The sequence below is a fragment of the Sorex araneus genome, chromosome 5 (assembly GCF_027595985.1).
Source record: "Sorex araneus isolate mSorAra2 chromosome 5, mSorAra2.pri, whole genome shotgun sequence".
NCBI classification, from domain to species: Eukaryota; Metazoa; Chordata; class Mammalia; order Eulipotyphla; family Soricidae; genus Sorex; species Sorex araneus.
Window position 1 is genome coordinate 26,364,340 of NC_073306.1, and position 15,148 is coordinate 26,379,487.

The 15,148-nt window shown below is 47.5% G+C and overlaps 2 protein-coding genes across 2 annotated transcripts in view; both read left to right on the forward strand.

The window, feature by feature from the left end:
- AGBL4 (AGBL carboxypeptidase 4) overlaps positions 1-15,148 on the forward strand; it is a 1,336,770-nt gene that overhangs the window by 1,134,647 nt on the left and 186,975 nt on the right. The window lies entirely within an intron of this gene.
- The window catches only part of BEND5 (BEN domain containing 5), a 49,429-nt gene that overhangs the window by 25,765 nt on the left and 8,516 nt on the right, over positions 1-15,148 (forward strand). The window contains exons 4-5 of the mRNA XM_004607152.3: positions 8,839-8,987; positions 14,192-14,405. Of these exons, the coding sequence (XP_004607209.1) occupies positions 8,839-8,987; positions 14,192-14,405 (363 nt within the window). The remainder of the gene's footprint in view (positions 1-8,838; positions 8,988-14,191; positions 14,406-15,148) is intronic.

Below are 15,148 nucleotides of genomic sequence, written 5' to 3' on the forward strand. Positions count from 1 at the left end.
TTCCCACCTGCAGCCCCCAACCACTCCTTTTGTCTCCCTTCATCACAGTTTATGGCTCCATCACCTCCTGTTCAGAGACCATCTCTTGGGGCATGTCTTAGCAGAGCTCCTTCCTTTGCCTTCATTTCATCTCACTATCAAGCAAGTATGCACACAAGACTTTGAGATAAGCCCAAGAGTATGGCAAGAGACATCCTGTCGGGTCAAGTTTCAAGTACCCTGTACAGTGGTGGGGACCCGGAGAACCACAGCCTATCACAACCTTAGTGAGTGGTGGAACTGTGCCCACACCATGCCCTGTGCCTTCTTCACTTGGGTTGTCGAGAAAGATCTAACAATGAGATCTAGAATTGTTTCCCTCACACAACTTGGCTCTTTTCTGCTATAGGCCCTTTTGCATGATTGACTGAACCTAAATTCTCCAGGGTTTCTCCTAGGTCTGATAGGTCTGTTGGCCATGAACATGGCTCTCATGGTTGAGGCTCTGGGTTCAGTACCCAACACCACCAAAGAAACAAAGCACAAAACGCAGGATAGACTGGGACCCCTTTCTCTTTCTCCCTGGTGAACATTTACCCATGGCCCTGAGGGTGTGACTGAAGAACCATCTAGGTTTGCCCTTTGCTTCTTGCAGGGCAGCCAGAGGGAGGGGCAGGCATTGTGGGCCTTTTGTCCCTTGCCAACGTGGAGTGGCCTCCCCCACAATGGGACTTTGCCTGCTGCTTGCTGGCTTCTGTGTGGCCACGTGACAGGTATATTTTCTGCTGACTTGGCCCGTGTGGTAAATGGAGGTGAACAAGGGTTTCCTCATTGATAAGAGCTAGTCTCTCTGAAGGTTTGAGCCTGTTTGGACCCTCTGTGAGAGCCTTTCCTTACACAAAGCAGCCTCAGCCTCGGATAGAATCATCAGAGGAGGAAACAGACTTGGGGAGATTAAGGAGCTCGCCCGAGGCTACAGCCTGAATGCCCTGGAACTAGGTTTCCAGCCGAGCTGTCTGATCATCACACGGGCACTCAGCCTGTTCCTGGCCTCACAGTGAGATCTCTTCCACGTGCAGCAGTGGCTTCTGGGACTGCTGCGCCCTTGAGCCACTGGGTGGGATGTTTCCTGCCTCATAGCTGCTCTCTCTCCCTACTTCCAGCTGTGCCGAGCTGTATGATTTCAAGACCCCAACCAAAAACCTCCTAGAGCTATGATATAAATGATCTCTCAAAAGAGAACTAAATCCATCCTTCTCACCCCCCCTTTGTAGATGGGGTAAACTGAGGACCCAAGACAAAATGGGACATGCCAGTGCCTCGTGAAGTAGTGTGAGGTTTGTATATAGCCAGCAGCTAAGATTTAGCAAAGCCCGTGGTGGCCCTGTGCCTCTCCGAGTCAGGTTGGAGGTATTTCTTTATGTCCCAGAGGCCAGGAAGGAGCCTTTGTTGCCTTCCTACCAAGGGATCCCCCATCCTCCAGCCATGTGGGAGGTGCTACTCACTCACTATCCCCAGAATGGCATATTCCACTCTGGGCTGGTTCTGAATGTAGGGAGATGTTAGTGAGAGAGCAGTAGCCTGTTCCTCCTTGACTCCAGGATCTTCCTGCTCTGGTCTTAGGGTGATCAGATAGCTAAAGCCCCATAATTCTGCCTCCCAGAAGTTAACGGCGGCTCCACGGACAGTTGACTGCATTCTGGGCCTCCCGGGGTATTGGAGGAGGGCTCCCAGAGGACAGACGGTCAGCTGCAGGCAGTTGCAGAAGGCCTCCCAGTAAGGAACCCAATCATTTATCCAAGTGAGGAAGCGCGGTGTCTCAGACAGCAGGAGCGCCCACACCGAGGTTGGGAGCATTGAGAGCAGCTGGTTTCTCCAGACACTGCAGGTAGTTTCCATTTAGACTGCACAGAGGAGGGGGGCAGATGATGCTGTAAGGGGAGCAGCTAGAATTCTTCCCCAGCCCAGCCCAGCCCAGCAGGTACCTGTGCCGCTCCTCCCCTCCAAGTGATCTGGGCTGTGGCCCTCTGGGTAGCTAGGCAGATTGATCTGCCAGGGAATAACCCCGCTCTGAAGGACCTAGGGCTGGAGGGAAGGCAGAGGACAGACAAGGCCTGGACGTGGTTTGATTTGCTTGGAACACATCTTGGAAGAGATGCAATATTGCCTCACATCACCCCTGCCTTGGGGGTTCACTGAGCCCTCATAGCAGCTCCTCTGAGGGCAACCTCTGCCACTGACCCTTCCTATTCTCACCACAGCCCCTCACTGTGAGCCAGTGTAGATCCTCAGTGTCAGGGTAGACCCAGGCCCCCTCATCCCTGCTGCATTCACCGCCTCCTAGGCACAGCAGTTGGGTGGGGGAGGAAGGAGGAAGATCTGAAAGTGAAGATCCAGGCCACTTTTCCCTGACAGAGGACACGCTCGAACTCTTAGAGGCCAGCTGAATCCTAGTGACACTACGCCCACTGCCTCCCTACAGTACTGTGGGGTTCTGGGACGTTCTGAGATGATCCAAGGGGATATGCTTATGCAAGAGGCATGGAAAACTCTGAAGAGAGGGTAGGATGGAAAGAGCAGGTCTCTGGATCAGCTCCACACTTCAGTACTCCTGTGTGACTTTGGACAAATTGCTTTTCAACTCCTAGCCTTAGGCTGGATGGTCCAATTTGCAATTCCAGTTGTGCTTTGAGGAGTCACTTTGCTCCTTGAGCATGCGCTGAGTCGGTATGTGGTGTATGCTGAGCTGTTGTTCTTGGTCTGGGATTGGGGACAGCGCTGAGGTTGTCTTTGGCACTTATGATCAGCTGGGAAGATACTAGTCACTTACTGAGTGGCATGTACTGTGAAGATTCTGCCCTATGGTTCTTAACAACAACCACAGAATGTCTTGGTAGGTGCTGGGTCACCTTTCCCGCTGAGTGAAGTTCGTCATCTTTGAAGTGAGCACTTGTCTTTCCTTCAAGCAGGGATAGTCCCTTGACCCATGATAGAGGACCCAAGCCTACTCCTGCCACCTTTTGTTGACAGGGCTTATGCCCTGCAGAGTCCATTGGTTTCATGGGTCCATTTAAACTCTGCTACCCTTTAGTGCTGATTCCTAGAGGGGCTTTGCAGAGCCACTGGCTCAAATAGCTACTCCTGCCTCTGTCCAGCCAAGCCTTCTCCAGTGCCTTTAAGAGGTAGAGAAAGACCCAAAGCCACTGCTCACTGATCCCCTCCCTTGTCTGGTCACCCCTCCACATTCCCTTACCCATTCATCAGAGCTCTAGTCAGCTCACCTCTCTGAAGCCTGCTGGTCTCACTGAGCCAGTGGCGACCTTTCCCTTTCCAGTATGTCACGTTGGCCACTTTCTGTCAGTCAGAGAACCTGACCATGTGTCACCTGCTTTCACTATATGAAGATATCTGTCACCACCCTCTGCCCCCAGAGGGCTCCACCTCCTTTTACTCCCAGGAAGCTCCTGCCAATCCAGCTTCCAAATCCCAGTACAGAAGTTTCTATTCTTCTAGAACCTACTAGTCTCATTGTGTGCTGCCTTCATCATTATAGTTGTAGCTGCTCCCACCCCCAGGTCAGCTTCAGCCAAGCAACTACTCATCCCACTCAGTCCCACGCGTCTCTCTGCCTCAGCGGGTATTCTGTTCTGTCCATGTTGTAGGGTTTTGAATGGATTGACTTTGCACTTGAGATAAAATTAAAAATATACCTAGCAGAGAAACTTCCTGTTTACCTGGGGAAGTGAAAGGATTTCATATTTTTTCTTAAAGAAAAGTCTGACATGACTAGTTTTTAGCAAAATCAGAAGCAATTTATTATCTCAAAAGAGGTAATTTCTAAATTTTCTATGCATATATTGGCCTTTTAGAAAGATTTTTAGAAGGAACAGCATCTAGTCTTGTGAAAGTTGAACATGACTGAGAATGATAAAACTTTTATTACCAAATCTTTTGCTTTGTGCCTTGAATCCTATTTTATGGATGAGATCTTGTGCTACAAGAGATAAAGAACAAAGTCAAGATTGTTAACTAGCTTTCCATCACAGAATCCTATACTTGTCTGTCAAATTGCAACTATTTATATATGATATAGTAGTGTTTCACGTGTTAAATTCTCAGCCGCTCCAGGGGCCAAAATGAACGTACAGCAGGTATGGAAGCTTGCCTTGCGCACAGGCAACCTGGGTTCAATCCCTGGAGTTGCATATGATCACCCAAGCACCACCAGAAGTGATGATTCCCCAGTGCAGGGTTAGGAGAAAGCCTTGAGCACCACTGGGTGTGGCTCCATAACAACAAACAAGAAATTCTCAGCTCCTCCAGATGGTTGTGTCAGGGTTTAGTGCTTCTTTCACAGACTGCATCTCGAAGGGTAGTTGGAGTGATGTTTGATGAGTAGATTCATGAGTGACTTACAGAGGAGACAAACACAACCTTCATACTTTAAAAAAAAAAACGCTTCTATTAGTGGGGGATAAGAACGCTTCTTTTACCCAACTAAGAGGATTTTCTTTACAGAATGTATATTTCCCCCCAAAATAAACCTGAAGTGGATCAAAAGACCTCTTTTTAAAATTTTTTTTCTACTCTTTCCACAAAGTGAAAAAAAGTTCCTTTGTTACTTAAAATATCTGCACCAGATCATACAATGCTGTCTTCCAGTGCAAGTGCTTATTATTGTGGCTAATTTGGTCACATGTGTTTGAAGGAGAACAATGCCTCAGAAATTTTTAAAAGCAAAACAGCAATCTGAAGCATTTGTTGTAATGAGATGTAAATTGCCAACATCGGCAGGGATTTGCAATGATGTGTTTTTCCACCCTTCTTAAATTAAAAGCACTAGAGGCCCTCCTTTTTCTCCCAAAAGAAACCACATGCTTTTTTATTCCCTCTCTCTCTGATTCTATAATGCTAAACACCCCCCTAACCGATTGATTGATTCCTTCATTCGTCTGCCATTTGTTAAACCTCTGCTGAGCCTCTGACCCATGCCTGCCTCAGCGCCATACTTTCCCTGCAGCCTCTGTGGTGACTATCAGCACCCCTATTTTGTGGATAGAGATGCTGGGGCACATTGTGAAGTTCCTAGCTAAGGTCACTGATCTGAGATTCACACTTGCACCCATGGACGAACCCCTTCTAAGAGGTGTCTTTGGCTGGTCTGCTCTCATTGCTGCAGCTGAGGCCCCATCTTACCTTCCAGAAACAATTGTAGAAGGAGGAGGCTGCTGCAGAGAGCAGTGGTAACACCAGGCGGCCACCGAGTGCTGATGAGTACTACCTGAAGATGCTCGCAAAGCCCCAAGATTCCAGGACCAAAGCCTTATTAGCGTTTGACAAAAGTCCGACATTCCCTTGAGGAGACCTGGTGGGGAGGTTGTGCAGTGTAAAGCAGTGACTGCTTTGTGCTGGGCCTGTGCAGGGCACCAGGGTCAGAGCAGAGCAGCTGGGCCTCAGGGTGCTGAAGCCACAGTTCAGTAGCTCTAATGTGAGTCGAAAGCTGGTGTATGAAAGGTGCATGCAGGGCAAGCACCCACGTACCGAGCAGCCACGTTGTGCCAGACTCTGGACCAGTCACTTTGTATATGTGGTTTCTCAGTAGCAGACCTGCTGGGTGTCTGTCATGATCCCAGTCAACCCTCCTTCCAGGTGAGGTGGCAGTTCTGAGAGGCTTAGTAACTGCTGAGAATGGAGTTGGATGGAACCAAGCACTATGCAAAGCCCTGGGTTCTGACTTTAAAAGACTATAAAAAGTCCCTGCCTGCCCTCAAGCCACAAGGTCCAGGAGGAGGACCACGTAGAAACAAGTGAGCACATCTAATGACGGGGGTGGAGGGAAGGGTGGCTGGAAAGAAGAGTCCAAAAGAATGTGTCACACCCCATTATGAGGAAGCTCCCAACTTGCCTAAGAGCTCAGTGGCAAGCCCAGAAATTTGCCAGCTCTGGCTCCAAAAAGCATTACCCCAAACTGTGATTCGTATACCTCCATTTGAAGGGCTGAGGGAGTCTCATGGAAGAAGTGGCTTTTGAGTCAGACCTTGAATCCCTGGTAAGAGTTAGGATAGCAGGACAGCTGGGGGCGGGGGAGGGGGAGGGTAGGCAGAGACCTTCCAAATTGAGGGAATGACTCGAACAAAGACAAAGCCATGGAAGGAGGGACTGAAGAAAGGGTTTGACGGGCCACGTTGGAAAGGAGTTCCTTTCCTAGGGGGTCATAGCTGCCAGAGAGTGAACTCAAACACTTCCCTGCCTCCCCTCACATTTTCCATTGTAGCCATCTAAAACTGCCCCATCTCCTCACTAAATTGTCCCTTCTCACTTTTTCATTTTACTTAACAGCCCTGATTTATATTTCATGGGCTTCAGAGAAAGTAACAGCCAACCAAGAATAGCTTTCCCCCACAAAGAATAATTTTCACCCCCACTCAGCAGCAGAGCTTTCTTTCAGAATCTTTGCCCTAGCCTGTTAAATATTTGCCCTCCTTTCCCACAATCCTAAATCCCATTTTGCGTGTCATGAAAACTGAAGAGCACCCACAGTGTTCCAGGCACTGACCTGGGTGCCAAGATGACAAAGAAAGTAAAAACTACCCACTTGAATCAACACATAGTCTAATGTTGACAACAGATGGGGCCTGATTGGCTGATGGTTCTACATGCAGTTTGCTCCAACTATGTAATGTAGAGACCCCTATCTGGCCGGCATCAGTGCAGGGTCTCTCAAGAGAAACACCTTCGTTCCATTGCCAACTTCACAAAAGCTTGGCAGGCAGGTGAAGTGTGTAAGGCTGAGACAGGAGCACATTCAAAAGCACAGAGGTGTGGGTCAGCGGAGGATATGAGGGATGTGGGCACAAGTGGAAACAGGGCAAGAAGTGAGAAGCGAGGTAAAGAGGAAGTTGTTCATCCTGAGCCTTCAGGAGGTCCTGGTGTGCTACTTCATGGTGAGGGCAGTGAGGGAGGAGCTTGAGTGAGGAAGGGCAGGACCATGTGTAGAGCTGTCTGGCAGCCATTGTGGAGTTGGATGGGAGAGAGCCAGACTGAAGTCAGCTGAACTGGATTCCTTCTCCAACACAGAAGGAAAAGGAGGCTTCAGAGAAGGAACACAGTCTTGCCAAAGATGACCTATGAGCTGGGGGCTGCTGGGCCTCCTCTCGGGCCATTCCCTTTTTTTCTGTCACTGAGTTGCTGTCGGATCAGGAAAAGACCTCAGCCGACACTCATAGCCTTGAGGGGAAACTGAAGTAATCACCTCTTCCCCATCTGAAGAAAGACAAATGCTCCACTTGAGTTTGTTTGTATCACAGAAATTCAACCTGAGGTCTCACACAGGGTGGAGACACTGGCATCTGCTTTGGAAATCTTAGGATCCTTTACTCATAGTTGGCCTTTTTTTGATTCATTTAGCAAACATTCAGGGAGCAATTGCTCAGTAGCAGATGCTGGGAAGGAGAGAGGAGGAGACGAGTCAGGCCTTCCCCTAGCTTTTGAGAAGGTCGCACAGTGTTGGGATATGCCATCTGATTATGATGCCCTCAGTCTGTCACTCTGCATTTCTGCCTGTACTCACACAATTACAATGGAGCAGAGCTAGGGATAAAACTAAAGCTCTCTCCAAGATGGGCCTTTCCTTTTCATCTGTCTTTCTGCTCCCCAACCATCTTATGTTCAAGCTGTGTGAAGCTCATGCTTAAGTCTACCCATTCTGTTTTGTGGGTGGCAGCTGCCAGCCACTCAGGAATGATATTATTTTGGGAGATCCTGTCAGGAGGAATTTGAGTCACAAGAACACTGATACTGTCCCTGTCACCAGCCAAAGTCAGTAATGTGACAAGTGGACATAGACTCGCTCCCTGGTTGTTGGTCAGGACTTTAACATATGAACTGGACTAAGTGATCCATCTGGAAAAGATAAGAGGAGATGGGCCCACGAAATTCAGCTGTGATTTAACTTACAAGCACGGCACAACAACCTGCTCTGACAGTAGCTAAGTATCTGATCCTAGTCCACTTCTGAAAACACTTGAGAAGGTGGAATGTTCAGGTTGCTAAATTCTGTTGGCATCTGGAGTTGCTTTCCTGGAAAAGTTAATCAAATCTTAGGTCGTATTTACTCATTTTCATCCTGCTTCTGTGCCCTTTGGCAATCAAGGCACAATAGGTGATTTAAAAAACTAGTCCATCATTTTTAAAAGCTAATGGAGGAGAAAAAAATTTCCCGATAGACACCATCACCATTTATCCAGCTTCCTTTCAGTGTTTAAACGGCAGGTAATTTGTGTTGATTGCATTAAAATCAAAATCAGGGAAGCTGCTGGATCAGGCAATCAGAGGCTTAATCTGTATTGTATTTTAATTTTTTTTTTTTGGTTGAAATGCTTTTCCTATCTGGATACTCAATCGTGGGGCTTGGAAGCCTTCTCATTTTTCCCCACTGCTCTCCTAGCCTGTGTTCTTCTGCTGGGCCCGATCCCCTGAAGGCTGCAGAGACAGGCTTTTGGACAGATACACAATGTGCATATCTGGTAACCAGTACCCCTCCAAGAAGTCTTAACAGGACTAATCCTGTGCAGGGAGTTGAGTCCCCTACATTGTCACTGAGATGAAGTCATCCTCAAAGCCTGCTTCCCATTCATGCTTAGTCTAGTCCATTCTTGTTTTCCACTCTTCCATCTTTTCCCTTGTGACATTCATTCTCCATTTTATTTTTCAGCCTGGGTTTAAGATGTGGTCCAATGGACAAAAGTAAGCCAGATTTTTTTTTTTTTGGTAACACTATGTTCTAATAGATGCATAGTTAAAATATTTGCCTTTATTTTCCTCAGAGTTCTAGACAGATCTCTTTTCTTAACTGCCTAGGTCCTGCCATTGACTTGGAAAAAGTAAAGTCAGAATGTCTCGAGCCTGAGCCGGAGTTACGGAGCACTTTCAGTGAGGAAGCAAATACGTCGTCCTATTACCCGGCTCCTGCACCTGTCATGGACAAGTATATCCTAGACAATGGCAAGGTAGTGTCTCAAGCTCAATATCGATTCCCTGCAAGTGTTCGCTAGTCAGAGTAAAGGCGGAGAGTATGTTGGGCACATTCCCAGACACAGCTGAATGGAGGGCCTCCTGGCCCAGCACCGAGTGGCCATTTCCAGAAACATGTTTTAGCTAGTGGAGCTTTATATTTTCCTTAAAATAAATAAATTATTGTACCAAAGAGACTAAAACTCAACTAACATTTAAGAAGCTTATTGGTGAGAGGGATGAAAAAAGTGATAGGCTTGCCCTACTCGTATAGTTTATAAGGTGAGACAGAGATAAAATCTCTGATAGGCATCTAATAGTTGACGGTGTGTCTGTTCATTTTGTGTGAAGCGCATGTTCCATGCTGTGTGCCCCAAGCCAGCCAAGGATACAGAATGAAACACACTTCTCTTCCTGAAGCTGCTTTCCAGCTGTGTAGCCTGCAGGCATGTGCCTGTATTCCCAGGGCCAAGTCGAACTCCTCTGGTTGTCTGACAAGACCCCTGGCAGAAAGGGATGGGGAATCAGGGAAAAGCCATGAGTGACTATATTGGCATAGGAGTGAAAAGTAATGACTTGGTCTTTGGAAGACTCGACCACAGAATGACAGAAGCAGGGCAGGGAGAAAACTGTTTGGTACAACCTCCTTGTGACATGTGCACAGTTCATTTTAGAGGGGTATGGGAGCCCTTTGTCCAGGCAGCGGTTCAATTTAGTTTCAGTGTTACATCCTCTACCGCTATGGCATACAGACATCACCTCTCATTCTCCCCAGAGTATCTTCTGTGTTAATTCACTGTTCTTGCCTTATGCTCAGAAGATCTTTGCTCATCCAGCATTGTTCCCTCAAACCCCCATGGATTAATGAGAAAGAGAAGGTTGTTGTGTTTGGGTTTGTCCAAATATCCCCTGCCACTAGCCAGACTGAGCCAAAGCAAATACTGTCAGGATGCAGAAATGAGGCAGGCTAGTCTGTAAGGCTTTCTCAGCATAGTTCTTGTTTGCGTACCTGGGTGGTCTTTGGTGTGTCCTTCCCCCTCAGTGGCCCTCAGCATCCCTATCTGGGAATGGTGGGATGGATTGATGCTTTCCATTGGCTTCAAGTGATTCAGACTGTGTAGTGAAGTTTTGTAAACTTTCCCCAGCTGAAGATCAGAGATTTCTTTTTAGTCATGATGAAACTGTGGAGTGACTGGAGACTTTTTCCTTAAAGTAGCTTTCAAGGAAAATCTATTTTTTCTCTTGCTTTGAAGACTGGTGGACAGTCTTAGAACACTCCGAGAATCTTCTTTGCAAAGGTGTCTTTTTTCCCTCTGGGAAATGGCTCCCTTAAACCTCATCTAACCCCCTCCCCCAGCCTCCCTCATCCCCATACACACATTCACAATCTGTACAGGGTATCTTGAAAATGCCAGTGTTGACTTTTCACCAGTTGTTGGTGACATGCTGCTATGTGATTTCTATTTGCAACTAAGCTGTAGTCACACTGAGACGTTAGAAAGGGAGAGGAAAGGAAGCAGCCACACCGCAGATTGGAGCAGCATCGCCACAGTTCAGCAGTAGCCGCTGTGTTTGAGCTCCACTCTCCTTTTATACCTTCCTTCTCTGTGCCTAGAGGAATAGACTATTGGTCTCTGCAGGGCCTAGGCATAGCTCCCTAAACTTTGGCCGACCGCTCCCTCCCTATTCAGAAAAATTAAATCACTTGGTACCACTGGGGGTGGGGAATGTCACCCACTCTGAGAAACACTGGCTTTACACATTGAAATACTGGGTCCTTCCTAAAAGGAGTCTGGGATGTCCTATAGAACATGTCACAGACACCTTTCCTGACCCAGTCCCAGCTTACCAGATACCGTGTTTCTAATCCCTGGCATGACACTGAGGTGTGTTATGAGGTGTGATGAGGCGTGACATACTCCCATCACAGCATTCAAGATGCTATAATTTCTAAAGTTTACCATAGAATATACTTTCTGATTTTGTGAAAAGTACTTTGCTTTTCTTTGTCGAAGATGTTTTAGCTCAAAAACCAGCTTGTAAAGCTGTAAATGAAATAGCTTGTGTTTAATAGTCTAATTTTGAGTTACCAGTAGGTTAGAAGCAAGCAGGCAGCAACCAGAAGCCAGGCCTCCTTGTTCCCAGGTCAAGACCCAGGACAGGGTCTTTTCCAGTCAGTTCTCTCTGTGGCTGAAGTCTGGGCATTGCTCTGGTGACCCTGAGGAGCCATTGTCCCAAGTGCTGCAGCCTATATCTGTGATTGATCTGCCTCAGTGTCCTTTTCTTTCTGTGCTTAAAGTTGGCTTGTACTCGAGTGAATGTCAGAAAGTGTTTTTTTCCAAGGCAAACAGCTGCTCACCAGAACTGAAAGCCAATGTCGCTATGATGTGACAAGTGTGCCCATCCGTTTTCACTGCTCTGTGTTCAGACTAGTCACTTTGTAATATGGGCAGAAGAGGCAAAGCCTCCACCCCTCCCCTGCAGCATGCTGTGAAGGACTGAATGAGATGACAGAGGCTTTTTGCAGGCAAGACGTTCAAAAGGAAGAGAAATCGGTCCTGGAATAGTTATGGGGACTTTCCTGGATTTGCAGCTGGGGCTTGAGAAATGGCCTTACAAAGGTCACCAAGGACTAGGGGAAGGCATTCATGTCTGGACAGAGGAGAGGCCTAAGCACAGGCACGGGGGTACCAGGAAGGCACAGGAAGTAACAGTGACAGCCTGTGTTGTCCTGACATACCCCTGCTCTCTCTTACAGTTCTTAGAGCTGCTCCAGGAAACACGTGACGTTCTCTTCTGTAAAGGTTCTCTCCCAGAATACATAAATAATAGGTAGCAAGGTCAGAACTTACCCCCAGGACTGAAAGCCTCTCTTCTTGTAAGAACACACTGGGAGTTAAAGGAAATAAAGAATGAGAGAACATAATGATGAAATAAGTGTGATGTGGTTAGATGGAGGCAGGAGAGGGTAGACAGAATCACACAGAACAGTTTTGGTTTGGTACCATTGGAAACAGGAAGCCAGAAGGTTGGCCTGATGGGAGGAGGGTCCGATAGTGATTTTTCTCCTGGTTCCATGCCTACTGCAGTAACTGTACTGCTTACTCACAGGCATAGAAGGATCTCCAGAGGAAAAGCAGAGGAACATGGATGCAATGTGGTCCATCCTCCACACTTGTCCCACTGGGGCTTGGACAGTAGTATGGAGGCAGGGGAGAGCATAGGCATCTGGGACATTCAGATTTGAGTTTGAATCTGAATGTATTATTTGAATAGGTGTTAGGGAAGGTCATTTGCATCTATCTGTAAAATGAAAACAATTTCCACATATTTCTGTCTCTTAAGGTCACCTTCAGGGTTAAATCCGTCAAGGGTATAATACCTGGCTCATTGTTAGTTTTCCAAAAATAAGTGTCCCTTTGTCTTGCAGGACCTGGATTAAAATGACTGTCATCTCTCTTTTAAGAATAGCGAGTTTTTTTTTTTTAAGATAGAAAAGCAAGGCCCAGGGTTGAAAGAGCAGAGAGCTCTGAAAAACTGATAGCTGACGTCCATCTGCATGTTTTTTATAATTCTGAATTTAATCTTACCCAGTCTTTGTTTTCATCTCTGTCTGGAGGCTTACATGGGTGACTTCAGGGTGTCACTGAGGGAGGACTGTGTTCCTGCAGAGAGCAGAAGGGTGCTGGACTCCAACACTTCTGATCTGGCTCAGATGCCCCCAGTTAAGACCGCAGAGGAAAGGCCAGCCCTGTGCTAGGTTAGAGCTGCCCAGGCAGCACCTCTCACCCCAGGTTGCTTATCTGCCTGAGCCTATACACAGATTGGCAGGGCTGGGCTTGCAGCCCAGGGTCTGGTTATCTGATCCTGGCCTGCAGAGCTCTGAGCCATCTTTCACGCCAAAGGAAGTGAAGTCAGATGTGGTGGTGGATTGTTTACTTACTCGCGGGTGGGCTGTGGGTTTGACAGTTGAAAAACCTTAGTAGTTGAAGGAAGAAGAGTTGTGTGGCCCTGGATTTCCAGACCAGCTTCAGTTGAAAACCTTGAAAAATCTTTGGACAATGGCTTTTGCTGGGGTTGGTGTGGGGTCAGGGGTACTCAGTGTCAGTCCAGGATCTCTCCCAGAATGTCTCCTTCCCATACATGTGGTCGGCCTTCAGGCCTTTCTGTGAACCTCTGGCAGGGCCCTTCAGTCTCCTTAGAAAGTTTAGCTCATTAGCAGCTGCCTCCCCTATGCCCTCACACAGGCTGTTTCAAATCCCTCTCTCTCAGAGTCAGCAGAAACACACCAATGGCTATTTCTGAAGAAAAACTATATTCTAAAAATGATTTTTAGCCAGTGAGTTTAGGGGTCTTAAAAGAGTCAGAAAGGACATTGGCTTCCAAATCTAGCTACACCTTGAAATTACTGAATAACTTCCAACCATCATGATATTTAGGTTCCACCCAGATGAAGTGAACCCCAGTCCCTTGAATGGAGCCCAGGGGTCAGTAACTTGTATAGTTTCCCCAGGGGAGCTTACAGGAAAAGATTAGGAACCACAGTGCTAAAAGGTTATCTGCCCCAGAATCTCCACACCAGAGAGAAAGAGGCCCTTCTGAAATGTGACCAGCAGAAAGATAAACTCGCTTGTTGCTGCAATCCGAGTAGGTTCTGAGTGCCTCAGTACAGTGTGACTGTCACAAGTCACATTGCGACTCTGCACCCACCTCTGGAGTGACTGCCTGCCAGTCGCTTCACCTTTTCCGTTTGAAAGCCAGATTCAAATGGAATCACACCTTCCTCCCAGCATTGCCTTGGAGACTGGAGATTGGACATAGAAAGTGCTAGAGAAGCTGAAGCAGTAGTACAGTGGGTAGCACTTGCCTTGCACATTGAGACCCAGGTTTTATCACAAACATCCCATATGGTTCTCTGAGTGCGCCAGGAATTATCCCGAGCATAGAGTCAGGAGTAAGCCCAGAGCACCCTGGTGTGGCCCAATAACCCTCCTGCTCCTGCCCCTGCAAAGAAGAAAAAAAAAAGGAGAAAGCACAAGAATAAGGCCTCGTACTTTATAGGTATTCAGTAGGGGTTTGTTAGACCCCTGACATTAGTATTTTTTTAAAACTTGGGCAGCAGCAACTTTTAAAGGACAAGAAAGTCTCCAGATGCCATCCTGTCCGACTAAACAGGTGCTTGTGTTCTGATTTCTTGCAGGTTCATCTGGGAAGCGGGATTTGGGTTGATGAGGAGAAATGGCACCAACTACAAGTAACCCAAGGAGATTCCAAGTACACGAAGAACTTGGCAGTCATGATATGGGGAACAGATGTTCTGAAGAACAGGAGTGTCACAGGAGTTGCCACAAAAAAAAAGAAAGATGCAGTCCCTAAGCCACCTCTCTCGCCTCACAAACTGAGCATTGTTAGAGGTACGTCTCCGGAGTAGCCACAGCGGTGAGAGCTCCTTTACAGTGTCAGAACATGTGAGGTATTTTTCTACCTCACACACGCTCTCAGACCTCAGGCTGGGGACAGCAGGGATAGGAGCAGATGTGGGACTGGGCACAGAAGGCCCTCACGCTATGAGGCAAATAGGCTGTGGCCACAAATTCAGTTCCAGAGAGTAGCAGGAGAGGATAGATGAGGTATGAACGGGGCTGTCAGGAGTGCCTTCGTTGGACAAATTGGGCAAGAATTCCTGGGGACATGGTTCTCGATGGATATGTCAGATAGGGGCACAAAGTTGGAGAAAGAACTGCATCAAGAGGCAGAAGCAACAGGAACTAAGGCCTGGCCATGGGGAAAGATAGCTGCAGTGTACAGAGGGCAGTGAAAGTGAGGCAGGAGAGACAGGCATCAAGGATGCCTCCAGCGTTGTGTCTAGCACAATGGTGGGCACCACGATAGAAAATTCACTGAGTCACTGGATTCCACATCTTCCCTAGTGCTGGGGGTGGGCAGAAAAGAAGGCAAAGAGCAGGGAATCATTTGTATTCCTAAAGAAAGGGCTTGATCCTTGATCCCAACGTTCCTTACCTCCTGTCTGCTCCTCTCTCTTCCTTTATCTCCTTAGTTTCTCCCATTTCTCTCCATCCACTCTTTAAGCTCTTTGTTGGCAGGCCCCCTACTGGCTACTGAGGACAAGAAGGATCAGACACAATCTCCATTTGCA